The sequence below is a fragment of the Pantherophis guttatus genome, chromosome 2 (assembly GCF_059756535.1).
Source record: "Pantherophis guttatus breed Tessera chromosome 2, ASM5975653v1, whole genome shotgun sequence".
In the NCBI taxonomy this organism is placed as follows: Eukaryota; Metazoa; Chordata; class Lepidosauria; order Squamata; family Colubridae; genus Pantherophis; species Pantherophis guttatus.
In genome coordinates, this window is record NC_142064.1 from 146,320,679 (window position 1) to 146,347,331 (window position 26,653).

The window sequence follows — 26,653 nt, forward strand, 5'->3', positions numbered from 1 at the left end:
TGTTAATAACAGAACATGCATGGAAATTGATCGAGAGATTTAACCTAGAAACAAGGAGAAATTTTCTGACAGTGAGAACAATAAACCAATGGAACAGCTTGCCTTCAGAAGTTGTGGGTGCTTCATCACTGGAGGCTTTGAAGGAGACTAGACAGTCACTTGTCAGAAATGGTATAGGGTCTCCTGCTTGAGCAAGGTTTAGACTACATGATCTACAAGGTCCCTTCCAACTGTTAATCTGTATTCTGACTCAGAGAATTAATGCCCCTGATTGTTGAAGGCATACCAAGATGTCTTGTTTCTCTGATTTGAGAAGTGTTAGCCGAGGTTAAAAACAGCAGTACAAGGAGCCAAACATTTTCTCTTTGGGTTTAATTTTATTTATAAGCTGCTCTAATAAACTCTGAGCAGCATACATCCCAACTATTGTAAATTTGATTAAAAACATACAGTACACATTAGAGTAAAATAGCAATAATTACAATGCTTAAAACAGGACATAGTAGGATATAAACCAGAATTTAATTCAACCACCAAGCAAAAGACCATTTCTATTGTTGGAGGGAACAGATTGTAGCATTCCAGCCTCCAAGGTCTCTATCTTTTGAAAGTGTTCCTAAAGACCAGGAGGCAGGGAGCCATTTGGATGCGCGGGCAAACACTGTTCCAAAATGGGGGAGCAACTAAGGTGGTGTGTGATTGTTGCATGAGCATACTAAATGCAGAGAAATGTGATCCCCAAAGATAGGAGTTAAAAGATGGGCAGAGATAATCAAAATGCTAAATAGCCAATCCAGGAAGACAGAGCAGGAGCATTCTGCTTTTAAGATGGGCTGAGATGAAACAGGAAAGGGCAGCCTTATTCTGCCCTTTGCCTCCTTTCTCATGTGAAGGAGCAAGTTTTCCAGAGGTGGCTCAAAGCAAGGCAGACAGAAGCCTCCAATCCACAGCAATTTGGGGTTTTAAACCAGGAAAAATACAGGGGCTAGTAGTAAATTAGAATTTTATAGAAAATGATTTCAGCAGTAGTGCCTTTGTTATGGTTAAGGTTAGGCTTTTATTCTATCCATTCCACATGTGTCTGGCTGAAGGAACACCAGTTGGGATGATCCTTGAAAAGTCAGTATTTCTCCTTTGGGCTTTCAACCCTGGTACAGTGAATTTCAACTGGCTGAGGAATTCCGGGAGTTGAGGTTCACATGTCTTAAAGTTGCCCAGTTTGAGAAACACCGATTTGCTAGATAATTGTATAAAAGCTGATCTAGTTTGGGAGGGTGCAAACATGATTGCTTTTCATACTAACATAATAGTGACATCTAGTTCTTACTTAGACTTGTCACCTCCTTGCATGCTTTTAGTCTTACACTTTTATTGGCTACTTCCACAGTTAATGATAAGGAATGAGAGAGAATAGAGTACAGTCCCTTGTGGAGTTTTGAAGCAAATTTAAAACCACCATTTTAATATTTAGCACAATATTTGATCAGAAAAAAAATTGCTATAAAGTGTGTTTGCTGATAACTATGAGCTTGAGTTTATTTATTTGTTTTTGACTGTCTTTCTTGCTTTTTTAAAAGATGGCTATTTGAAATACCAGTAAACAGAGCATTCATCTTGTCCTTTAAACCAATTCCCAAAGTCCTTTAAACCAATTGACGTAACATTGGATCGCTTTCATGGATGTGTGAAGAAACCTCACAAGAAATGAGATTCCTGTAGCCTATAAACAGCAGGTTAGAGATGTCTGCCCTATAAAAATAAGAACTTTTTTCTAGTACTTTTTTAACAAGCTGGGGAATTATGATAGAAACTAACAACAAATAAGGTTCATACACAGATTAAATAAGTGATCTGCCCATGTCATTATCGTTTCAGCTTTTTATGTTGATAATTTCATAGGGCTGGTATAAACAGGGTTGATAAAAGAACAAATGCAGTGCAGAACACAGACTAAATGTATAATTTAATTTGCATCTTCCCATTTCAATGTTGTGTTACATTATTCCTTTATAACCGGAAAACCTACTTTAAAGAGGGGAGAGAGTAGAGGGGCAGCGCAAGAGGGAGTACTCTATACTTTGCATTCAACTGGAATGAACAGTTATGCTAATACATACCTACCACGTGAGTATTTATAAAATATTATTTACACAGTTTAGAACCGTAAGTATGAGACCTGTCACAGCAGGCTAATTCATTTTTCCTGAGTGGGAAAACTCTGGAAATTTAGCAGCACAACCACATTTGAAAAAAAGGGAAGTTTACAAACTAAAGGAAGGTGGTCTTAAGCAACATTAAATCCCTTCCAGAAAGGGATTCCAGTCCCCCACTACAAAGAGCAAAAGCAGGAATTTTTACATGGGAGAGCTAGAGAACTCACATTCGCATGACAATTCAACTATTGTTTCATTCCACCAGATAATTCCACCCCTAGTATAGACTAGCCGCAAGAAAAATGGCTTAGATCTCCTTGCCAGAAATGTCGAAGAATGCTCCATACTGCTCAGTCATTTGAGCAGTGGCAGCTCGGCTTGCCTCACCTAGCGAAATCTGGTTCCAGAGAGTCCAAGCTGATGCAACAACAGCTTTGCCCACACTTTCTTGGAACTAATTTTCTTTGGAAGAATAATGTCTCAGCAGTGCCAAGATCCCTTCTGCTTCAATACTGGTTGATACCGAAGAGACGGACCCCGTGGAACAGGGGTAATTTGGGCAAGAGGACGCTCAGAAGCGAAGTGGTGTTGATTACGAAGTGCACAGGATCATATTTTGTATAAAAGCTGGTTAAAATGTACCTGAAGGATAAGAAATATACTTGATTAGTTACAGATATGCACTCAAGTCTCTCCAATTCATTTTTTGACTTAATTTTCCTTTAAGGAAAGATGATGGAAAGAGTCCTGCAATACAGTCATTACAGGTAACCTTGTTTTAATGACTGCCTTGTTCAGTGACCATTCGCAGTTGTGAAGATGGTGAAGAATGAGAAAAATGTGTCTGGAAGAGCACAAGTTATTCTGTTGATACAATCCTCGCGAAAACTAGTTTTATGACTTAAAACAAGAAGCCTTCTTTGACTCAATAAACTTGGGAAATTCAAAGTCAGTTTCAAATGTACATTCTTGATTAAGAGTTGAGAAGATAATAGCACTGAAAATCAAGTTGTAAACTGTTGATAATCATTTTGAGCTAAGGCTCCCAATTTCAAATTACTATGGAGACCATGTTACATAATACATGCTAATAGGAGGCCCAAATTCATATACCTGCAAAATGTAAGAAATATTAATATTAAGAGCTCTGGTAGTGCAGAAGTTAGAATGCAGTACTGCAGACAAACTCTGCCCATAGCCTGGAGTTTGATCCTGACAAGGCTTGAGGTTGACTCAGCCTTCCATCCTTCCGAGACTGGTAAAATGAGGAGCCAGATTGTTGGGGACAATATAGCTGACATTGTAATCCGCTCAGAGAGGGCTTTAAAGCACTAACGAGTGGTATATAAGTCTAAGTGCTATTGCTATTAAAGATTAAAAATAATTAAAGTAATTACATTAATAAAACAATTAAATCAATTACAGCAGCAATTTTAATAGCAAGGCTGGCCTGAGTAATACCCAACACTTACAGAATGATTGGGGAAATGCTTAAGAATTTGCGGGAGGATGTCCATTGTGTGCCGTAGTCAATCTGCTCCCAGTGTGTGAGTAGGCGATCCTTGCCCTGGTCCGGCGTTTCAAAGGGAGTCCCTTTCACTGTATGGAGAAACCAATACATCACCTGGGAGGAACAAAAAAAAAAAAAAAGAGTAACAATCTTTTTCTTTCTTTCTTTCTTTCTCTCCTTCCTAGTTCTTAACCGTCCATCTCCCTTTCTTACTTTCCTGAAGAATACAACAGAAACAATAATGACTTCTTGCACTTTTCAGTAAATGTGCAAAATCACCTAGGGCAGGACTATTTTGGGGGAAAATATTCCTAAATAAATTGTACAATGAATGAAACCGCAGTGGGACTGGAATGTGGTCACTTGTGGCAGGCCATGCAGAAGGCTCCCAAGATTAAAAGCTGTCAATTTGTATCCTAAATTCTCAGAACATGGCCAATAAATTGGCCAGGAATCAAGAGTTTAGACTTACCAGGTTATGGATAACATTAGTTAGAGTCCAGACCACGGGGACACTGAAGAAGGGAATGCTAAGAAAGATGATATGGAGCACAGCCACAGAAATGCTGTAAGCTAACCAAATGCCTCGGCTGTTCATCACTCGTGTGTTGGGATTCATCTCACTGTGGGCTACTCCAACATTCATCCTGTTGAGAAAAAATACATTGGTGTGTATATATGTAGACACCCATATATTGGTATAGGTGTGTGAATGCAGGCCCCCTTTAAGGTTGGTAGTTTGGAGTGGGGGAGAACGAACCTGAACTGCATGGAGCCAAATCAAAATAAGAGCCTTGGTAGTACAGGGGCTTAAGGCACCCTGTTATTAAGCTGATTAAGACCAGCTGCCTGCAATTCTGCAGGGTTCGAATCTCGCCAAAGGCTCAAGGTTGACTCAGCCTTCCATCCTTTCTAAGGTAGGTGAAATGAGGACCCAGTTGTGGGGGCAATAAGCTGACTTTGTATAAATATACAAAAGGATGAAGGCTATTGCTGAGCACATTGTAAGCCGCCCTGAGTCTTCGGAGAAGGGCGGCATATAAATCAAATTAAAAAAAAAAAAAAAAAAAAAAATAATGTCTCAGAATCACTCAGTTAATCCTCGCACATCCCATAATTTCCTCATAAAACTGGGGTCAAGGCAAGCTGTTAAAATACTTGTACACTAGTTGACAGTAATCTTTTACAGTGTTCTTTTCCCACAGAAAAGGCAAGCATCTAAAGTTGAACCAGAGCCTTCACATCACCAGATAATAATAATCACTTTATTGTCATTGTACATGTATATACAATATACCCATAGATCAGCCCATAGTGGTAGTATAAAGCTCGATATCATCATCAGGATCATCATACCTTATCCCAGGGGTCTCCAACCATGGCATCTTTTTGACTCATGGACCTCAACTCCCAGAATTCTATGGCTGCCTGGGGAATTCTGGCAATTGAAGTCCACAGGTCTTTCAGCTGCCAAGGTTGGACACCCCTACTTGCATGTCGCCTGCATTCTGTGGATGGGGCTTCGCTTGTTTGCATGGCCTGGGTTCTGGCATGCTGCAGTCCAGTGCCGGTCCATGAACCGGAGGCTGGGAACCCCTGGCTAGATCTCTCCTCACTATCAGCTGAAACAAGCCCAGAGGAGGGAGTCGCTTACTTTTATTATCAGAGCCATAACTGCCAGGCAAAACAAAACAAATGGTGACAGCAATCATTTGCTTAGCTTCCTGTTGCTATGATAGAAAGGAACCACAACATAAATTCTTTCCACCCTGAATCTGCAGACCAAGAAAACTATGCATCTCCCAATGATTTCATCATCATGACTTCCTTGTAAAGAAAGACTCTACATATACCTAAAAACACCTACCTATGATGACTTCATTGCTGCTTCTCCAGCACAATTGCTTAAAAAAAAACCTACTGTGGCATTCTCCATTTAAGGACTATTTTATTAGATATGAACAGCTGTGGAAGGTCGCCTGATAGCACAGACAGTCCTGAGGTCGAGAAACCCAGAGCACCAGAATGCCTTGCATTGATTGGTACATTCACTAGCATTGATGTTAAATGTCAATCTAAAACCCGAGCTACATGTATTTTCTATTATTTCATTGACAATGTTACCTAGTTCGGCTAATGAAATGTCTGCAAGAGGATGAGCAAGCAGAGAGAGCACCAAGGACCCCTCACATTCACTTCTTATCTCAGCCTTCCTCAACTGGAGGTTAGGCCAACAACTTCTAGTCAGGAGGCTGTGTAGCTTAGTAGCTCCGTCCTATCTGAAAGGCTGGAAACTGGGAAAGGGAGGATATTCTACTCCGCCCGGGATGGGTCTATGCTTTGTTATTTTAGAAAGCGCACTGAAAACTTCCTTCTGTGCATAGAAGACCCAGAGGGTGAGTAAAGCAGCGGGCATTCTAACTCATTTGGTCCCCAACTCCCTGTCCATGGACCGGCACCGGTCTGCGTCATGCCAGCAACCGGGCCAAAGAAACAAGCGAAACCCTATCCACAGGATGCAGGCAGCATGCAAAAACCACACACACACACACACACATACACACACACAGTCTGCTGAAAAACCTCTCTCGGTGGAATCGGTCCCTAGTGCCCAAAAGTTTGCGGGGGCGGTCTCCCGGTTCCTGTTTTACATCTACAAGAGGCTGCTGGATGAGGCCACCTTACAACATGGAATAAAGCAGGGGTGGCCAACCTTGGCAACTTCAATTGCCAGAATTCCCCAGGCAGCCATGGAATTCTGGGAATTGAGGTCCACCAGTCATAAAGCTGCCAAGGTTGGTGGCCCCTGGTGGGTATGATGATCCTGAGGATGACATCCAGCTTTATATCACCACTATGGGATGACCTGGTGATGTCCTGAAGGCTCCGGTTCAACTTTAAATGCTTGCCTTTTTCTGTGGGAAAAGAACATGGTAAAAGATTACTGTCAACTAGTGCAGCCGTCCCCCAACCACCTCCACCACCACCACCCCCTCTCCGTCTGTGGACTGGCACCGGGCGGCGGCATGCCAGCAACCGGGCAACGCAAACAAGCAAAGCCCCATTTGCGGGATGCAGGCAGCACGCGAAACAATGCCCGCTCCGGTCCACGGAAAACGTCTCCCCACGGAATGGGTCCCTGGTGCCCAAAAGATTGGGGGGATGGGTGAGGGGGTGGAAGGGTCCGCTGCGCCTAAAGGATCCTTTTTTTTTTTCTCTTCTCGCAGGGAATTCTCCCTCCCTCCCTCCACTCCTCAGTTCTGCTGCGGCCCTCATCAGTTGCCTACCTGCCAGCTTCCGCGACGGCTCCCGCCGCTACGACGAGAAGAAAATCCCCGCGGCAGGCAGCCTCTTTTTCCGCCGGCAGATACGACGCGGCCGGTTTCTAACGCCTCCCCGTCTCCACTTCCTCCTCCTCCGCCAGTCAGCAACAGCTCCGGCCGGCCGCTTCCTTCCTATTGGTGGTTTCCCTTTCGCATCTCTTTTGATTCTCCATCCGGTTCCTCACCCGCCAACCAATAGCGAGGGTCGACGTTCGGAAGGGTGAGACGTTCGAGTGAGAGCGCGGCTCGGATTGGGCAAGGACTCGGCGAGCGTTCTCGGGGGCGTCGTGTGTGTGGGGGGGTGTGGGGGTGTTTTTGCGAGCGGGGAGTTGGATTGTTGAGGGAGGCGAAGCTAAGATGGCGGCGGAGACGGTCGAGTTGCACAAGTTGAAGGTATGGAGGCTGCATTGGGCGGAGGAGAAGCGTTTGCTTTCGTTTGGCCCGGAGAAGCGGCGCTCGGCCTTCTCCTCCCACTCGACCATAGGAGGGAGCTGCCTTCTGTTTTGTGTGGGTGGGTTAGCGGACGGACTTCTTTGTCAACCTTTAGGAGAGCGCGGGAAAGAGATGCTGGGATTCTCCTCACGCCGCGCGTCTGGAGTCTTGTTTCCCGGCCCGGACCTGATCCTTCTTGGCCGATGGCCTTTCCCTCCCACCGTGGTTCTTCTCTTCCCTTTTCAGAGAACAGCGCTCCTGTTTTCAACCTTTTGCTTTGGGGGACTGTAAGCCGCCTGCAAGCGTGCTAACGTGTTGCTTTTTGTCATTCCCCCCTTTTTTTTCTTTTTCTTTTTTGCGACTTTGCTCCAGGTTGAGCTTAATTCAATGGTTGAAACAAGTAAAGCTTTTTGGGATACAGTCCGGGAAATTATGGGGTTGCCTATTTTGTCGGGCAGCTTGTTAGCATGAAAATCTAAGAAAATCATTAATGGTATCGTTACTGCGATCTTATACCTTAAAACGATGGGTCCAACTTGAGTTTCTTTATTGACTGATGATTTTTTTTTTTTAACAAATTCTTCAGTTTTCTTGGTTTCAGACTCCCACTGATGCTTTTCTTTCAAGGTCATGTTGATGTAAACATTTGAGAGTCATCCTTAAACCACAGCGTCTGCCTGCAGGAGTGCCAACTCTACAGGTGGACGAGATCAGGAAGACAGTTCCACAGGAAAATTAAAAGCTATGCTTTATTGAAATAGGCTATATAGTAACAGAATCTTGCCTGTTTCTCTGAAGGTCACCTCTTTCGCTTGTTCAAAGGAGGCTGATTTGGGCTGATTTTTAGAGCTTCGCTTTAATTTTTATGTCTCTATAGGAAATCACATGTTTGATTAAAGTTAAATCTTTTCTACTTTTAACAGCTTGCGGAGTTGAAACAGGAGTGTTTAGCCCGAGGATTGGAGGCAAAAGGAAACAAACAAGATCTCATCAACAGACTCCAGACGTATCTAGAGCAGCATGGTAGGTTCCTTGCTATTCTTTGGTAAGATCTTCCTTGACTGAAGTGTACAATATGTTAATTTGTAGCATACATAATCAGGTATTCTGCAGGAAAGATGGTTGTTACAACAAGAAATGTTAACGTATTTACTTCTAGTGGAGGTATCACAGGCCTACATCCACTCTTAATTCTTTTTTTCCTAACTCCAGAATAGAAGTAATATCATAGTTTCATGAATAATGGCATGATGAGAGGAAGATGATGGTGACAGCTGCATTCTTAAGAATTAAGCTCATTAAGGATTGCTTGCTAGTATGATTAGAGCTTATGACAAATGCTTACTTTTTCAGTAGGAAGAATATTTTTCTTTATAGCTTAATTTTGGAATCTCCAGTCTGATGCCTTTGACAGCTCTCTTGAATGTCCTCAGGGTTCTGTGTTCTACCCGATATATTTTTAGTGATCATTGCAGCTTTTTATAATTTGGATAGGTTTCCAAGCTGCCTAGTGCCCAAGTATTGGTTTAATTTTAATATCTATGGATATTCTCAGCCATCCAGGTCATGGTTATCCCAAAGGTGCTTTTTCAAGAGGAAGCTGGACTTGTTTTTCTTTGAAAACATTTTGCTTCTCATCCAAGAAACTTCTTCAGCTCTGACTGGATGGTGGGGAATGGAAGGATTTATATTCCTTGCAGACAGCTGTTCATTTGCATTCTTTTAAAGAGTTGTTGAGGCCACTTGGAGGTTTATCTCGGGTTTTCTTTCAAAATCTGATTTGAAAGGGTAAAAGAAGCCATCTATGTCAAAATTGAACAGCCCTCTTTCAACGGGGGGGGGGGGGGGGGGGGGGAGGGGTGTACGACATCATCTATCTCCAGTCTATAATATAGTCCCGTCAGCAGTTCCAAGAATGTTCCACACCCATTTGCACTACTCAGGTGACCCTGAGGACAGAGATAAATCTCCAAGTAGCACCAATGGCTCTCTAAAGTAATGCAAATGACCAGCTGCTGCAAGGATTATAAATCCTTCCATTCTAAATTTGAACTTTAAGCAATTGGAAACTAAAGGTGAAGTGAAGAAAAATAAATGCACATTTATCCAGGGAAAGTGTGTGTGTGTGTGTGTGTGTGTGTGTGAAATAACAGCTGAATTTTTTAAAAAATAAATGAGTGAGATAATAAGTATTCTAGGGTTATTGGCAAAAAATGCCTGGATTCAGGTATCTGCCCATGGAAAATTTATCTGTATCATGTTTGAATTCTTAATTGTGGGTAGTGGATAGAGCGGTCTAGGAAATTACAGCCGAGATAGTTTAACAACTGGTCTAAGAAAATTGATCAAAAAAATTTGTCAAGCATATTTAATAATACATGTTCCTAAAAAAAGAAACAATATGATTGCTGCATGAAAGGATGGCTTAATTCAAAAGATATGCTGAGCTGACTCTGAATGTGTCATTTAATTAAAACAGCATCCAGAGTAATATACTTTAAAGAACACAGATTAAAAATAAAATCTACATTAAGTTAAAATTATATTCTTTATTTTGCAAGCGGTATTTATTTTTAAGAAGCATTAATGCAATTCAAAATCATACTACATTTTTCCATTCAGACAAAACACAGATCCTCGTTTAGTGACAGCCTCAATGTTTGCAGGTCTGTAAAGCAAAGGAAAGCTGAAGTAAGATCATAAGAACAGTCGCAGTTTCACTTAGTAACTATTTCACTTAACAACTGAGTTGTCAGTCCCAATTGTCACTAAACGAGGACTACCTGTATCTTTGTTATTACAGATTTACACAATAGCACTTTATTGATTAGCCACTAGGCCATATTAGAATACAAGATGTAAAACGCAGATCAGTAATAAGACCATATTTTCAAAAATAGAGTAAAGACATAAGTAAAAGAAAATGCAAATCATTCCCGTGTCATCCTCTAAAATGTACAAATATACTCAATCTCAGAATAGTTAAAATAAACATGGAAGATCTACTCACTATAATAGTTGCAGAACACATTTCCCCTCATTACATTGCAACAACATAAAATTAAGGTTTTTGAAAAAATATAGCAAATTCAACTGAACAAATCTGAATGCTGAGATTAATCTTGGAGGGACATAAATGTGATTCCAATGTACATACAGGCTGCTATCTATTCTCATTGGGTTTATAGAATTTTATCTCTTGTTGTAAAGAGGACTCTAATCTCAGAAGATATCTAATATTGGATTGCTCTTCAGAGGAGAAATCATGGAGGAGCTGAGTTGATTTTGCCATGCTGACAAAGAATTCTGGTCAACTGTGGCATTGATTTGTCTCCATTAAAGTACTGCCAAAGAACCACAAATATTCCCCCTTTTATGGTCTCCAATGCTGGCATCTGAGATTTATGAATAATCATATTTTCTTCTTATAATTTGCATAAAATATAATTGAATCATTTGTGTTCTAAAAGTGAGCATTAGAAAAACAACTGAAGAACATGCTAACTAAAACCATCTATTTACTTGTATATTTTAAACAATATGCCAAATATGTTTCTGCTGTTCTAGATGGGTTACAAAATAGGTTTGGATCATGTATAATGGGACTTTTTGATCTAATATCTAGATTCATACATCACACCAAAGTATAATATGATTTGGCCTAGTTCCCTTTCTCACATCTTAGAATATCTAAGCATCAAACCAGTTTTGGCTTGTTCAAACTAAAACTGAAAATTAATCAAATAGACTTGTTCTTAATTAAATAATATAGGAGTGTAGTGGCTCACATGGTTAGGATGCAGGGCTGACAGTTGGCAGGCTTGTATTCAAGTCCTGGCAGGGCAGTTGTGCTGCCCTGTGATAGGGTGAGCTCTGTCACTTGCTCCCTCCTGCTCCTGCCGACTCAGCAGGAAAGTGGGCAACTGTGAGTAGATAGATGGGTACCACGTCAGTGGGCAACTTAACAGGGACATGAAAGAAGCCCCCAACCAGGCATCCCCTTGGCAACGGTGATGTTGCTGGCTAGTCCTTTCAACCCAGAAGCGCCTTGGTACTTCCAACATGAGAGTGAGAAAGCTAAATTAGAGGATACCTTGCAGACATAAGGAAAATACGTCCTCAAATTCAAGAAGTATGGATACAATTGTATTGTTTTTTGGCAACATTGTCTTGCTGCGGCATTGTTTTGGAATGTTTTTTTGACTTCCCGGTGTAGCCTACAGCTTCAATATTCCCTTTGGTACTATAGTTTTCCATCCAATCACTATTTAGCTTCCAGGGTCAGTCAGATAGGAAAATCATTTGTGCATAGATAATTGACATTAAAAAAAACAGACCTTGCACCTGCGGGAAAAAGTTTAGGATGATGATGATGAATTGACATTAAAAAGATGACTTCTAGCTTTTATTATTTATTTATAACTGCTTTCATTTTAAACTTTCATTTTTAAAAATGTCAAAGCCACTCCATTGCATAATAAATATAAGAAATTGTAGAAATAACAAATGTTGTATGGTCAACACAATAAATCGGCTATCATTGCAGTTGTTGAAATGTTAGATGGGAATTGAAAAGGGAGCATTGGCCAAAAGTTTTTTATTTAATGATAGAAGCCCTAAACTGTACAGACCTTCCTATACGTACAGTATATAAATTAGTATTACAGTTCAATTTACTATTTCTACTTTGAATAACTATTCAAAGTAACTTTGAATAGTTACTTTGAATAACTCAAAAAAGACAAGTATGTTAAAACTGAAAAATATATTTAAGTGGAGACAGAATAATATTTAAACATGTAGGGCAGACCACAGACTGGTACTGGTCTAGGGTCTATTAGGAACCAGACAGCGCAAGTGTTGGGTAAACGAGTGATGGTTCCATCTGTACATGCGCAGGATTTAGGTTGCACATGAAACCATTCTCCACCCCTCCCACCTCCCCTAGGCACATGGAAAAATTGTGTTCCATAAAACCAGTTCCTCATGCCAGAAATGTTAGGGACAACAGATCTAGGTTTCAATATATCTTTGATTTATAATCCAAAATATTTTAATTATTAACTTCATTTTCCCCTGAATTATTTAGCTGAGGAAGAGGCAAATGAAGAAGATGTTTTGGGAGAAGAAACAGAGGTAAATCTATGTCATACTACTATGCATCAATTCTTTAATCAACAGTGGATTGATTTGTGTAGGAATATGCTGTAAATGCTATATAATTTATGTTAGCAGAATTCCTGTTCAGCAAGAATTATTATTTTTGTTTCACTAAGGAGATGAAACCTTCCCTTCTATTTCTTTCACACCTGAAAAGCTTGATTAAGTGTTCTTTATATTATCTTTGAGTGAAGTAAATTTAACCTGCAAATAACGTAGAAATATTTTTATAACAAGTATTTAGAGGTTCATAACAAATGTCAGTGTTATTTCCAGTACTAGTTTTAGATTAGTATTAATTGCTTTATTTTTAAAATGTATATGACACTGTCCAATAACAGTTTGGAAACATACTGTCTGTTGGATTTGCTGAGCCCCTCGACATTGATTTTGAAGATTCGAATAGTATTCCAGATTTCTCTTGTAACTTGAGCCTGAAAAAGGCCATTTTCATGTTCCCATGTATTTGAGAGTCAGGAAATTCTGCAGAGTAATCTGGCTGCCAGCAGTATAGTACTTCCCCTCAGTTTGACTCCAGGATGTCTTGTTAAACTGGATTGTGACTAGCTGTAATCTGAGGGCATATATCAGTTCAGTATCTGATTTTTTTTAAATATAAACAATGCTATGCTTCAATGTTTAGATGGCCTAGACATCGGTATTCGAATATAGATCATTTTAACTTTTATATTTGATTGTGTTTATTAATTTGGGTGAAATATTTCTATATATTGCTAGGCCATGTATGATATGCCATATGCTAAATAATAATAATATTTTAAATGATGTAATTATTTTATGAATGTTTTTGTTATTTTTCTATAAATGTGTTAAGAATCATAACAAAACAACAAAGCATTATGATAATCCATATAGCCTAGTTGTAGGCTATATGGATTATACTAGGAAAAAAATCTACCGTATTTTTTGGACTATAACATGCATCCCTCCCCCCCCCCAGATGGAAATATCTGTGCATCTTATAGAGCGAATGTTGCCGAAGCCCCACCCACCCTTCAGCCCCTGCCTCCCAGCAATTTGCCTCCTTGCAGCAAACAGCCTGGTCAGCTTCAGCACAGCCCTATTTAGCACGAGCAGCTGAATGGCGGTTGGATCTGCCTCCCAGAATACCACCAATCAGTTGTTCCAGGCTGCGGGGACTGCCACCACCCATCGGCGCTGCCTTCACGCGCCTGGAACAGGCCAAAAATGGGGCGCGCAGAAGCCAAAAACGGTGCATGGAAGCCAAAAATGGGGTGTGCGGCGGCAGTGATGAGCGGCAGTGGCGCCAATGGGCGGCGCTGATCCCCGCAGCCTGGAACAGCTGATTAGCAGTATTCCAGGAGGCAAATCCAACTGCCAGTCAGCTGCTTGTGCTAAATCAGGCTGTGCTGAAGCTAATCAGGCTGTTTGCTGTAAGGAGGCAAATTGCTGGGAGGCAGAGGCAGTTTTTTTTTTCTTGTTTTCCTCCCCAAAAGTTAGGTGTGTCTTATAGTCCGGAGGGTCTTATGGTCTGAAAAATTCGGTATTTATAATAATTAGAACAGTGCTGTTCACATTGTCATGTTTAGTGCATCTGCTTATTTTTCAGTACAATAAAAGATTCCTTTGTGCTCAGAAACGGAATAGTTTATGTATCTTTAGTAACTGACTATAATGGGGAGAAATATTTATGGGTTTTTTTGAAATACCAGTATTTGAAAATACAGTTTAAGCTACTTTCAATCTGCTTTAAAAATTAAAATAGCTGTAGCTATTAACTTCTTACAACTTCCATATTAATAGCTTAAATAAATTTTAATTTAAGTAAAATCTTTGTAACAACTATTAGAAAGGGCTCTAAAAGTATTAATGAGGAATAACGATAAGATAACATGGCATTTTTTGTTCTTTATAAATGTTATAATACTGTGCTCTAAAATAATAAAAAAAGTAATGCAGAAGTATGATTTATTTTAAGTAATCACATTCTTTCAAGGTGCATAATCTTTCTGTTCCCGGTCATGGAAATAACAGTTCATTATGAATTTTGAATGTGATTCCTCACATGATTCATTACTCCTCCTCCTCTGTCCCCACGTATTCTTGATATATCCCTATATGGCCCATACTTTCATGCATGCCTTCCTAAAGTATGCAAATAAGATTTCTAGATTACTTATTTTGCTTGTGCAGACTACAGAAATTTACTTTTTGTTACATATAACCAGACATTTTTTTAAAATCAGCTTAAAGTTAGTCCATAAATGTATAAAATGTTTGTAGGGCCTCGTTTTCCAAAGTCAGCATGAAATCAAACTTTGTAAATTCACATAAAAGTAGTAATATTGGGGCATGAATGGAAAAATTACTATATTGAATTATAATTTTATATGATCATCCCAAGTTTTATAAAATAACCACATAAATTCTGACCTTTATGCTAGATTAGAGCCATGGTGGCACAGTGGTTAGAATGTAGTATTGCAGGCTAACTCTGCCCATTGCCAGGAGTTACCAGGGGTTAGCAGCTCAAGCCTTTCATCCTTCAGAGGTCAGTAAAATGAGGACCCAGATTGTTGAGGGCAATATGCTGATATTGTAAACCGCCCAGAGAGTGCTATAAAGCTCTGTGAAGCAGTATATATAGTGCATTCAGAAAGTATTCAGACCCCCTTCACTTTTGTCAAATTTTTTATGCTGCAGTCTGATTCTACAGGTTGAAATTCATTTTTTTCTGATTAATCTACACTCAGTACACACTACGTGAAAACAGAATTCTAGAAATATTTGTAAATTTATTAAAAAGAAATAAACTGAAATATCATATTGGCGTAAGTATTTAGACTCTTTGCAGCAACACTTGAAATTTAGCTGTGGTGCCTCCCATTTCTTTTTATCGTTGCTGACATGTTTCTACATCTTGATTGGAGTCCACCTGCAGTAAATTAAATTGATTGGACATGATTTGGAAAGGTACACACCGCTCTATAGAAGGCTTCACAGCTGGCAATGCATACTGTAGCAGAGCAAAAGCTATGGGCTAAAAGTAACTGCATGTAAAGCTCAGAGACAGGATTATTTTAAGGCACACATCTGGGGAAGGCTGCAATAAAATTTTTGTTGCACCGAAGTTTCCTTAGGGCACAGTGGCCTCCATAATTCTCAAATGGAAGAGGTTTGGCACAACCAGGACTCTTCCAAGAGCTGGTTGTCCAGTCAGACTGAGCAATTTGGGGGGGGAAAGGGCCTTGGTAAGAGAGGTGGCCAAGAACTCAGCCCACTGACTGAGCTCCAGAGATCCTGTGTGGAGATGGACAGAGTTCCAGAAGAACAACCATCACTGCAGCGCTCCACTGATCTGGGCTTTATGGCAAAGTGGCTAGACGGAAGCAAAATACATGAAAAGCCCACTTGGAGTTTGCAAAAAAGCACATGAAGGACTCACAGACTGTGAGGAACAAGATTCTCTGGTCTGATGAAACCAAGATTGAACTGTTTGGCCTCAATTCTAAACGTTATGTCTGGAGGAAACCAAGCACCGCACATCTCCTGCCCAATACCACCCCAACAGTGAAGCAGGGTGGTGGCAGCATCATGCTGTGGGGATATTTTTCAGTAGCAGGGACTGGGAGACTGATCAGGGTTGAGGGAAAGCTGAATGGAGCGAAGTACAAAGATATCCTCAATGAAAACCTGTTCCACAGTGCTCAGGACCTCAGACTGGGTCAAAGGTTCACTTTCCAACATGACACCAATCCTAAGCACACAATCAAGACAACACAGGAGTGACTTAGGGAGAACTCTATGAATGTCCTAGAGTGGCCCAGCCAGAGCCCTGAACCAGGGGTGAAATGCTCCCGGTTTGGACCGGATAGCCTGATCCGGTAGCGATGGAGGTGGGTGGTTCGGAGAACCGGTAGTAAAAATCCCCCCCCCCCCCATGCCCAGCTGAGCCACACAATCATCAGAGGCTTTTTTTTTTACTTTTAAAAGCATTTTTTCTACAACTACAGCCGAAAAAATGCTTTTAAAAATAAAAAAAAAAGCCTCTGATGATCGCGCAGGTCGTCAAAGGCATTTAAAAGAAAAAAAGGTTTTTTTTCTTTAAAATGCTATAACGATCCCAGTTGAGTTTTAAAAAAGCCTCTGCCGATCAGGGAACTCAGCTGGGATCGTCAGAGCCTTTTGAAAACATTTTTTTACAACCTCTTAGCCAAAGGGGTTGTAGAAAAAATGGTTTTAAAAGTAAAAAAAAAAAAAAAATTGGCCACGCCCACCCAGTCACATTACTCCCCCCCCCCAACAAGCCACACCCACAGAACCGGTAGTAAGAAATTTTAGATTTCACCCCTGCCCTGAACCCTATTGAACATCTCTGGAGGGACCTGACAATGGCTGTCACTGACAGTCACCATCCAACCTGACAGAGCTCGAGAGGATTTGCAAGGGAGAATGGCAGAAAATCCCCCAATCCAAATGTGCAAAGCTTGTTGTGTCATACCCAAAAAGACTTGAGGCTGTAGTTGCTGCCAAAGGTCCTTCAACAAAGTACTGAGTGAAGGGTCTGAATACATACGCCAATGTGATATTTCAGTTTTCTCTTCTTAATAAATTTACAGACAAAAATTCTAAAATTCTGTTTTCACTTTGTCATTACGGCGTACTGTAGATTAATGAGAAAAAATGAATTTCAACAACTATAGAATCAAGCTGCAGCATAACAAAATTGACAAACGTGAAGGGGGCCTGAATGCCTTCTGAATGCACTGTAAGTCTAAATGCTATTGCTAGAGCTATTGCACTTTTTCTTGACAACAGAGTTATTCTTGCTTTGTATGTGACTTGAAAAGCACCAATTTTAGCTCTTCAGTTCACTGGAGAAAAAAATATCAATGGTATCGTGATTCTTTAGCCTGAATGTACATACATTCCTTATATATTTCTTCAAATTATCCCCAACTTTTAATTACTGGTTTGTTTTCTCTTCTGTTTTCCTGTTTTCCTACAAGGAAACTATGTATTTTACTTCTAGTTGGAAGCTATTCTGAGTCTTAATAGCAGAAATTATATTTCTAGAAATGGATAATGCAAATGTATTTATCTTCCTAAAAGTCTTTGAGAAGTATATTGGTGCAGCTGAATGTCACTCTGGTTAGGAATAAACTTTTATATGGATAACATTTTTAGAGCCCTGTCTGCACTTCACTCTCATGTTGACTATCCAATAGACTGAACTACAATACAAATTAAATACTGGGCATGCTGCCCTACCCCCAAATATCTGTTAAATATTTCCAGCCTCAAACTTGCAGGCTTGTCTGTTGACCAAGAGTGTGGTTGTGGGGCTGGATCTCTTCAGAGGTGAAATTCTGTGTATGTTTACTTTAATTCATATTTTACTCATTAATGTCTACTTCAGTAAGGCATATACAGTAGTGGCCAAAATTGTGGAAACCTTTTGGGAAAAGTGTATTTTCTAAAACTAGCTAATAACACCACTTTTTTTGGAGTAGTACCGTAAACCTATACATCAGTGGAAAGATAATTTAATCAAGAATGTAATGCAATAACTTTTATGAAGGATTTGCTGTTAGAATAGCAGTTACAGTATAAAGAAAAGTGAAACACGTAGAAAAAATGAGATATACAAAATTATCACCATAGAAAAAACGAGATATACAAAAATTATCACGTCAGTTAATACTTAGTTGGGTAACCTTTAGCATGAATTATGGCCTTACAACATCTTCCCATTGAGTGAACCAAGTCTTTTAGTTCTGCAGCTGTTACTGGGTTTTATTGCTGGGTTGCTTCTGACTAACAAGTTTCTTTAGTCGGCTCCATAGATTTTCAATTGGGTTAACATCTGGGCTATTCCCAGGCCATTCCAGCAGTGGAATATGATCATCTTGAAACTCCAAAAAAAGTGGTGTTATTAGCCATCAAACCTCAAAAATACACTTTTCCCAAAAGGTTTCCACAATTTTGGCCACTACTGTATGTAGTTTGTGCAGCCTATATTTGTTCTGCTTTGTAGATTCACTCTCTAACTTTGAATATTTACATTGCAGGAAGAAGAACAGAAGCCCTTAGAGAATCCCATTAAAGAGGAAATGACTACAGAGACCTCTCCTGAAATGTAATCTTACTTCAGAATATATATTGGCCAAGTATTACTCATTTATGTAAATTTTAAGAATTTATTTGCCATTTCTTTATTGCAATTCTGACTCTGACTCAATAAGCAAGTGGATTATGAATCTGGATTAGGAACGATTAGTAATGGATTACATTTGAAATAGTGTGACATTTTGGAAATCTCAGGTATGAGTACAAAGAAGCTAAATGTAATTGACCTGAATAAAAAGCCAAATTTAATGAAGTGTATTTAAAATAAGTATAGTCCAGAATTCTGTAATTTAACATCTAGTCCTCAAGACTCTTGTACTTAAAACAGATTCACCTAATCTCTAAATTTGTAACACTGTGTGGATTTTACCTTTGATTTTTAAAGAAATTAACATTCTTTTCCAAAGCATTTGAAATTGTGTTCTAGATAAAGGTCATTTATGTCAATTATATAACCAAAGCTGTTATAGTCCGTTCTCCTCCCTTAAATGACATTGCTTTATTTTTAAGCATATACATTGACTTTCCCTTTAGATGATGAATTTCAAATTTAGTTCTACCAAGCTTTCCTAGGCAAAAGAAAGCTAATAGAAGTTACCCCTCTATTAACAAAGACAAAGCAAAGATACACAGTTTAGCTTGCAGTGCCCACTCTCATTGCACATCAAGGAACAGGCAAGTTGTAAAAGCAAATAGGGCCACCTGTGTCAACGACATGCTTTAAAGGCTAAAAGAGAGAGAAGCAAATTGCCCATTTGGCCTTAGTGCCATTCGTCAGCTGAACATTTGAAGTAGAACACAGTGTACTCCTGTGGCCCAGTCAAGCAAGCAGCCATTCAGATTGCACTAAAAGAGGTCAAGGAGGGTGAACTTGTAGCTCGTCATGAAATTATCATGTATGTCACATACTGAAAATTATGTTTAAGGTAGATAAACAATAGGCTTGCTTATGATTTTGTCATTTACTTGCTTTCCAAGCTTAGATTTTGGCAGATAGAGCTATTCTTGTAGAATGGTTTGGGTTATCTGAGAAGTAAAATTTTAATCCAGTTGTTTATGGAGTGATTTTGTACTACTTTTCAAACTAACAGACTTTCAGATACATGAGGGGAAAAAGATTTTTAAAATGCATTAAGAATACTAACTGAAACACAAATACGTAACACAAAAGTGATACAACACTAAAATAATGATTTTAGTCTATTACACCATTTTTAGGTAAACATAAACTTCATGATATATATTGAAAGAATCCACTCTGCCTAGACATTGTGTTTTTCTTAAAAGCAAGGTAATAGTATATTTCCGTTTAAATTGTTTGTTAAATTTATATAGCTACTTATCTCACATCCATGACTCTTGGCATTTTACAAAATTAGCAAAACAGGATTTAGACAGGCAACAATCTTGTTCCTTTCCAAATACAGATTTGGAAATCCAGAAGCCTACATGATTTATTCTTAGTTATAATATAGCTGCAGTGCGCTCAAATGCAGCAGTGAAACTGCCATATTCATTTTCTGTGACAAGATCAGATCTGTTATTTCTTAGTGTGATTAGATCATCGTTTGTTCAAAAGGAATAAATGGTTCCAAAATGAAATACGTTTGATTAAATCATATCTGAACATTTAGTACAGTATCAGCTTCTTGGCAGCAGGGGGTGCCATTTCTCTATATCTATTGCAGGTTGCAAATAGTGCTTGCAGGGATAACAAATCCCTGGTTCCTGTTTTGAATTGCTTCCTGTGAAAAAGTCATTAAACCATTACTACCTTTCAGGGCATAAAATAGAAAAACTGTCCAGGAATCTTGAACAAAAGCCATCCATTTCTCTAAATGGGAGACCTTAATGAGTCAGGTTATGACCCACTGTTTTATGGGAGCTGTTTGGAGGAGGAGGATGCTGTTTCATTTAGCCTGGGAACTTCCAAACTTTGTGTCTTCCACTTTTGTTTTTTCTTCCAAATTTCAACCTTGTTTTTAGAGCATAAACTCCCAAGCACGCCTACTCCATTATATTTTTGTTCAAGCAGTTAACTGGCTTCCATTGAACATTGTTAAAGAAGTGTATATTTGATACGGAGATAGACCAAGCTAAAAGTCAACCATAGCTATTTTATGAACTATAACTCATTTGTTAATATAGAGTCATAAAGGGATAAAATTCTCAGGGGATGTAACATAGGCATTAGCTCTCTGCCTTGGATTGATTCCTTAGCATAAGTTATCTTTTTTCTTGTTTTGCTTTGTGTATGAGTGATTATATGCTAAATGAACTCTCATTTATCCTCATGTAGAAAGCATTCAAATATTTTAATATTCAGAAGTTCAAATGACAGTCCAGTTTACATTGACTTGTAGGAGAGAGAGTAAGTGAATTTAAATAGCTGTGGTTCAGGCAGATTGAGTTCTCTAATGTCTTTATCAGCTTTTTTCCTTCTTCACCAATGTGCTGTTTTTTCCCATGCTTTTGAGTTAAATCTGTTTTCCTCAGAACTGAAAATAATTTTATTCCTTTCAGTGTGGTACAGATAACAGACCTAAATTAACTAAAATACAAAAGCTATCACCATATGATTAAATGTAGAGTTACAATCAAGCCTCACATTTGATCCTTTGCTCATACACTTTGTTAAGGGAAATTTCTTTTTATGCTAAGTTGCTTTTATCCCCAAGACTCATATTGCCTTATGGAGTATATTATTTCTCACGTCCATATCATTCTCTCATCTGTCTCTTTGTTAGACATGGAAACTGAGAACAATTTTTTAGCATAAAGTCTAATTTTAATAACTTTTTTGAATTAGCATAAGATTGCCTTCAAAGTATGTTTCTACATATATTTTACCCATTTTATTAAATCTTTATCCTATGAATTTTTCTTTAAACCATCAAAATGGCAATTGAATTTATTCTGCCCTTACAAACGTATAAGCTTTTTCATTAATGTAAAGTGCCAGACTTCCTTAATAAGTTGATGTTACCAGGCGAAGTATTTTAATAATTCTTCTAGGATTGCTAACATTTACCAATTGAACATTATTTTGTGGTAATATTCTAATTTGTAAAGTGTAATATGATTGAGGTTGATGCTTTTATAAATGATCCTCAAGTAAGGTTTAGAGAACAATTGTTCTAAGACAGAATTTGAAGAGTTTTCAGGTTTTGCAGAGTAAATTATTTAGAGATAGAAGTCTCTTTGAATGTTGTGTACCTACTCAAGATTTGTAGGGTATGCTAGTAATGCTTCACAGAATATAACCACACAGAAAAGGCAGGCCATGTAGAATCATTTAAGTCTAAGTAAGTGATGTTTTTAAGTAAATAGGATTCAGGCAAATAAGGACATTAAATAGAATCCTTATGCTAGTTGATAAAAAGTTGTTGTGTAATAGACATAAATCCAGCACCATGGATAGCGCCAAATGTAATTTATTGTCTGAAATTCCCCCTTGCTCTAACAATGAGGATGTTGTCCCAGCAACAAGCTAAAGGTAGCCAATCTATAATATGGGCAGCTCTTCATTCTCTGAAGAAGCCCAATTAAAAGATCCTCAGCTGTTACTGTAGCTATAGAACTAAAAATTATTTGAGGGTTTCTCTAGATTCAGATACTGATGGCAGGGCAGCTTCTCTGACTGGAAGAGACTTCATTTAAGATTGTCTTTCCTCTGAGAGTACAATTTCATCACTAGATTTTTCTGCTACATCTTGAAAGTAATGTTGTTTGATGAACATGTTAATGATACAACAGTGCTGCTTTTATAATTGTGAAGTCACAAACGGACTATTTTCAGAATATCTATGATAATTCATAGATCCATATATTCTCCTTATTTCCCAATGTACCAAAGCAAGGACTGGGAATTGTGCCAGCTCTAAAATAGGTGTAATATTATTTTCATTTTATTATCAGAGAAAAGTTAAGATAAATAGTTGTAGGAAGGTAAGATTACCAACAAAATATCTTTGGTGACAGCTGGTTATACTTAATTAGGCTTCAGAAGCTCATGATATATTTGTAACGCCTATGATAACCTTCCTCAACTTGATATTGTCTAGATATGGCTGCATCTCCAAAATTCCGCTCTTTTCAACCACTTTGGTTGAGAATCTTTGGACTTGCAGTTCTTATATATCTTGCTTGCATCATGTTGAAGTTTTATGTGAAAGACAAAACATGCCCACATAGCAATAGCATTTAGACTTCTATACTGCTCCACAGTGCTTCACAGTACACTCTGAGCGGTTTACAGAATCAGCATATTGCCCCCAACAATCTGGGTCCTCATTTTACCGACATCGGAAGGGTGGAAGGCCGAATCAGCCTTGAACCAGTCAGGTGTGGACAGAGTTATTCTGCCATACTGCATTCTAACCACTGCACCACAACGCCACATAGCTTGAAGTATGAGCATATTGTGTTTCATAATAGCCACAAGCAGGAAATAACCCTGACTTAGTAACAGATCAAACATAGGATTCTACACATCCCAAAGTGAGGGCCTTTCAGTGTTCATGGCTTGCAGTGTATCTCAAACCAATAAGCATCCGTTATTCAGTAATATATTTTTATGTCCATCAAACTGAATTTACCTTTGTTTATGAAAGGCAAGTAATATCTTGCATTCTGATCAATCTGATTTGCTTTTATTTAGAAGTGCAGAAAAAAAGGTGGTGAAAATTACCTCAGAAATTCCTCAAATGGAGGTAAGTTGCCTTGTTGCAGTTTACAGATACAGCACCCAAATATGAGAAATGTTTTCTGCCCAAACCATAATTTTGTCAATACAGCGGAGATTTAGCTAGTATTTTAGAGTGTAACAGACTTAGTTTTTTTTTTTAAATTTTCTAGCATGTTGCTTATCTTGTAATATTAAGTTGAGAATAGTTCACATATATTGGCTTCCAGTATGAGTCATAACTAACTGAAGATGTCTCCACAAATAAAAAGGAAATGAAGACTGCTATGAAGAATAAAAGACCAGTTGGTAGATTAGTCCTTCAAATCTCTCTGGAGAAGGAGAAATTGAAAAATTGCCCATTGGTTCTCTAATTGGTAGCCCTTCACAAGGAGACCCTAAAACAAGGGTCTCCTGTGGGCTTGAGGGCCAGAAGCTAAGGGAGATGACCTCTTTGCTGTCAGCAGCAGCAGGACCTATCATAAGGACATTAAGCAAACCTAACTCACTTTCTAATCACATTTAGAAATGTTCAGTTTAACAATTTATGGATATTAGAGAGCTTCAAAATGGCAAACTTAATTTGACACCTGGTGAGTTTTAAATGGAGACTTGGCAAATTGGCAAAAACCAAAAAAGGGGGAGGTGATTTAAGAAAGTTTTAAATGGATTAGGAGACCAGAGAAATTTGCTATAATAAATGCATATAAAATGACTGAAATGAACCTAGTTAGGAACCAAGATTTGATGAAGTTTTCAAATGGACACAAGAGCGATTTAAAGGATTGGGCAGAAAAGAATTAAAATGGCTAAGCCGACCATAATATTTCTGTATTTTTAAGAGTTTTTTTGAAACATCTACTGAAATATTAATAACCAATATCTCAGAAAGGATACATATTTCAATGAATTAGCTTTCAGAAGATGATGAGAAAAACTTTTACTGACACAGACATCGTAGAATTTCAATGCATGGAAGATTATAACATTGACATTACCAAAATGGGAATACAAAAGACAAATTAAGGAAAAGGATCTGGACATGGAACAGTTCTGACAATCCCAGACAGTGTTTCTTTATGGGGTTCACAAAGTAAGCTGGTAAAAGCTTTGAGGACTCCTAAATGTCAAAGAGTGATGAAAGATAAACCACAATAATCATTTAAAAGTCAAGATTGTTCAGTGCAGAAAGAAGGAATATAAAGAAGTAGTATCCCTGGACTACTTGCCCAGGGATAAATTATTTGTTTGATATTTATTATATCCCCTAATGGCCTTTAGTGAACTAGTTTTAAAAACATGATTTTAGGATTGTATATAAGGTAGGCTATGGAGAGAAGTGTTTCTTTTTTTGTAACTTTAAAAAAGAGGATTAATATGTGAGATAAAGGATCACCATACAACTCGCATAACAAGAACCTACGGCTTTCCATTTTGTTTGATTGAGCTTTATAAGTCTCTAGTACATTTGTTGTTCTAACATTCTTTTCTGAATTTATCATCGATTTTCAGCACTTTTTCTTGACTCTGTAAAATCATATTCTTGCTAATTCTTATGTAAACTTAGCAATAGCACTTAGACTTAGATACCACTTCACAGTGCTTCACAGCCCTCTCTGAGCGGATTACAATGTCAGCATATTGCCCCCAACAATCTGGGTCCTGATTTTACCCACCTTAGAAGTATGGAAGGCTTAGTCACCCTTGAGCCTGGTGGGATTCAAACTACCAAATTGCAGGCAGCTGGCAGGCAGCAGAAGTAGCCTGCAGTACTGCATTTCAACCACTGCGCCACCTTGGCTCATAAACTTTTAATTTTTAAAGAATACATACATTTTCTTGTAAAAGTGCTATGTGCCTGATTTCAAATAATGTCTATGCTGGTTAAGCTATAGCTTGATTTGTGTAGATAGGACAGGAAGAACATTATAGTCATTTTCTAGTCATGCCAAGGCTGCTCTTGTGTCTTTATTATCCTTTTGTGATTGGGGTGTACAATATATTATGCTACATGCATAGCATTGAAACTTTGACCCAAGAATGAAGTACTATTGTGTTAGTTTGTTGAAAGAAAATGTTCCTGCTTTTCATAGCAACTGATATGCTGTTGCTGGCATGCAGATATTTTGTACTATAAAAAGTTGAGTCTTCAAAAGACATTGTTGATAGAAGTGTTGTTGAAGAGAGTGAAACAAGTGCTAGTATAGTGCTTTAAGGGCAATAATTAACTGCCAATACCGATTGATTTTTCTGGTCCATCAAGTTTTGCTACCTTGATTATGTGGTATATTTAAACAAGCAGAAAAGTTTTCTGACTGTTAACTTTTATTTATTAGATTTGTATTTCTTTCCCTCAGAAACTCAAGGCAGTGCATATAGCAGTCAGGGAGGAAACTGGTGAATGCTTCTTTATGTAAGGAGGAGATGCTGCAGTCTTTGAAAAAGGGCACTGCCGCATTCCTTTCTTTAAGCAGTCAGTCCTGTATTCAGTCATTTTAAGCCATTTCCAACTTTCCCCTTTTGGGGTAGAAGTTGATGGGACATCAGCTACAAAAGACTCTGGAAGACATAGATTTTCACATTTTCTGTCCAGGATGCTGCTTTTAACCTGAGAAGCTCTGTATGACTTGGAGCCTGATTATCTTTAGGGCTATTTTTTATCTGAAGAGAGATCTGCCCATCCAAAGCATCCTGAAAATTCCTACCTCCTGTAATATACCTCCTGGTCAGCAGGCCTATTGAGGCCCTGGCTTTCGGCTGCTGCTGCTTAATGCCAGCTTGGTCAATAATAAAGCACCCCTTATCTGTGATCTTGCCAACCTGACATACGTTTCCAAGACCTGGCTGGGAAGGGAAGGGAAGGAAAGGAGTGCTGGCGGAGGAGTAGGTGATTGCACTGTAGCTCCAGGGGATCCTGAATGAGACAGATTAATGTGGACCCCTTCCAGTCAGGTTTCATGCCCAGATACAGGATGCAAACAACATTAGTGGCACTTTTGGATGACCTATAACAGGAGCAGGATGGGGGTAGTACATCCATCCTCACTGTTCTTGATCATTCAGTGGCCTTTGATACAGTGGCCATTGACTAAGATATCCTTTTTTGTTAACTCCGGGAGCTGGGGGTTGATGACACAATTTTACACTGGTTCACCTCCCTCCTGGGTCAGCTCCACTCAGTGTTGATAGGGAGCAAGAGGTCCAGCCCGCAGCCCCTGCTTTGTGGGACACCATAAGATTTGGTACTATCTCCACTCTTTTTTAACATCTACATGAAGCC

The 26,653-nt window shown here is 38.8% G+C and overlaps 2 protein-coding genes across 2 annotated transcripts in view; one reads left to right on the plus strand and one right to left on the minus strand.

Annotated features, from left to right (window-relative positions):
* Nucleotides 1-357: 357 nt before the first annotated feature.
* Nucleotides 358-7,158, minus strand: ORMDL2 (ORMDL sphingolipid biosynthesis regulator 2). The gene is made up of 4 exons (XM_034412571.3): nucleotides 6,951-7,158; nucleotides 4,136-4,310; nucleotides 3,626-3,777; nucleotides 358-2,795 (listed from the first exon to the last, which is right to left on the minus strand). The coding sequence occupies exons 2-4, from the start codon at nucleotides 4,307-4,309 to the stop codon at nucleotides 2,660-2,662; spliced, it is 462 nt and encodes a 153-aa protein (XP_034268462.2). The 5' UTR covers nucleotide 4,310; nucleotides 6,951-7,158; the 3' UTR covers nucleotides 358-2,659.
* A 55-nt stretch (nucleotides 7,159-7,213) lies between these two features.
* Nucleotides 7,214-26,653, plus strand: part of SARNP (SAP domain containing ribonucleoprotein) — a 72,967-nt gene continuing 53,527 nt past the window's right edge. The window contains exons 1-5 of the mRNA XM_034412570.3: nucleotides 7,214-7,379; nucleotides 8,342-8,441; nucleotides 12,508-12,554; nucleotides 18,632-18,699; nucleotides 23,350-23,401. Of these exons, the coding sequence (XP_034268461.2) occupies nucleotides 7,344-7,379; nucleotides 8,342-8,441; nucleotides 12,508-12,554; nucleotides 18,632-18,699; nucleotides 23,350-23,401 (303 nt within the window). The 5' untranslated portion in view covers nucleotides 7,214-7,343. The remainder of the gene's footprint in view (nucleotides 7,380-8,341; nucleotides 8,442-12,507; nucleotides 12,555-18,631; nucleotides 18,700-23,349; nucleotides 23,402-26,653) is intronic.

What these genes read in the sequence shown, in the direction of transcription:
- ORMDL2 (XM_034412571.3), bottom strand. Translation starts at nt 4,309, where the DNA reads ATGAATGTTGGAGTAGCCCACAGTGAGATGAATCCCAACACACGAGTG. An exon ending in CTAATGTTATCCATAACCTG is followed by an intron (nt 3,778 to 4,135) that starts GTAAGTCTAAAC and finishes TGTTCCTCCCAG; the next exon opens with GTGATGTATTGGTTTCTCCA. An exon ending in AGCATTTCCCCAATCATTCT is followed by an intron (nt 2,796 to 3,625) that starts GTAAGTGTTGGG and finishes CTTATCCTTCAG; the next exon opens with GTACATTTTAACCAGCTTTT.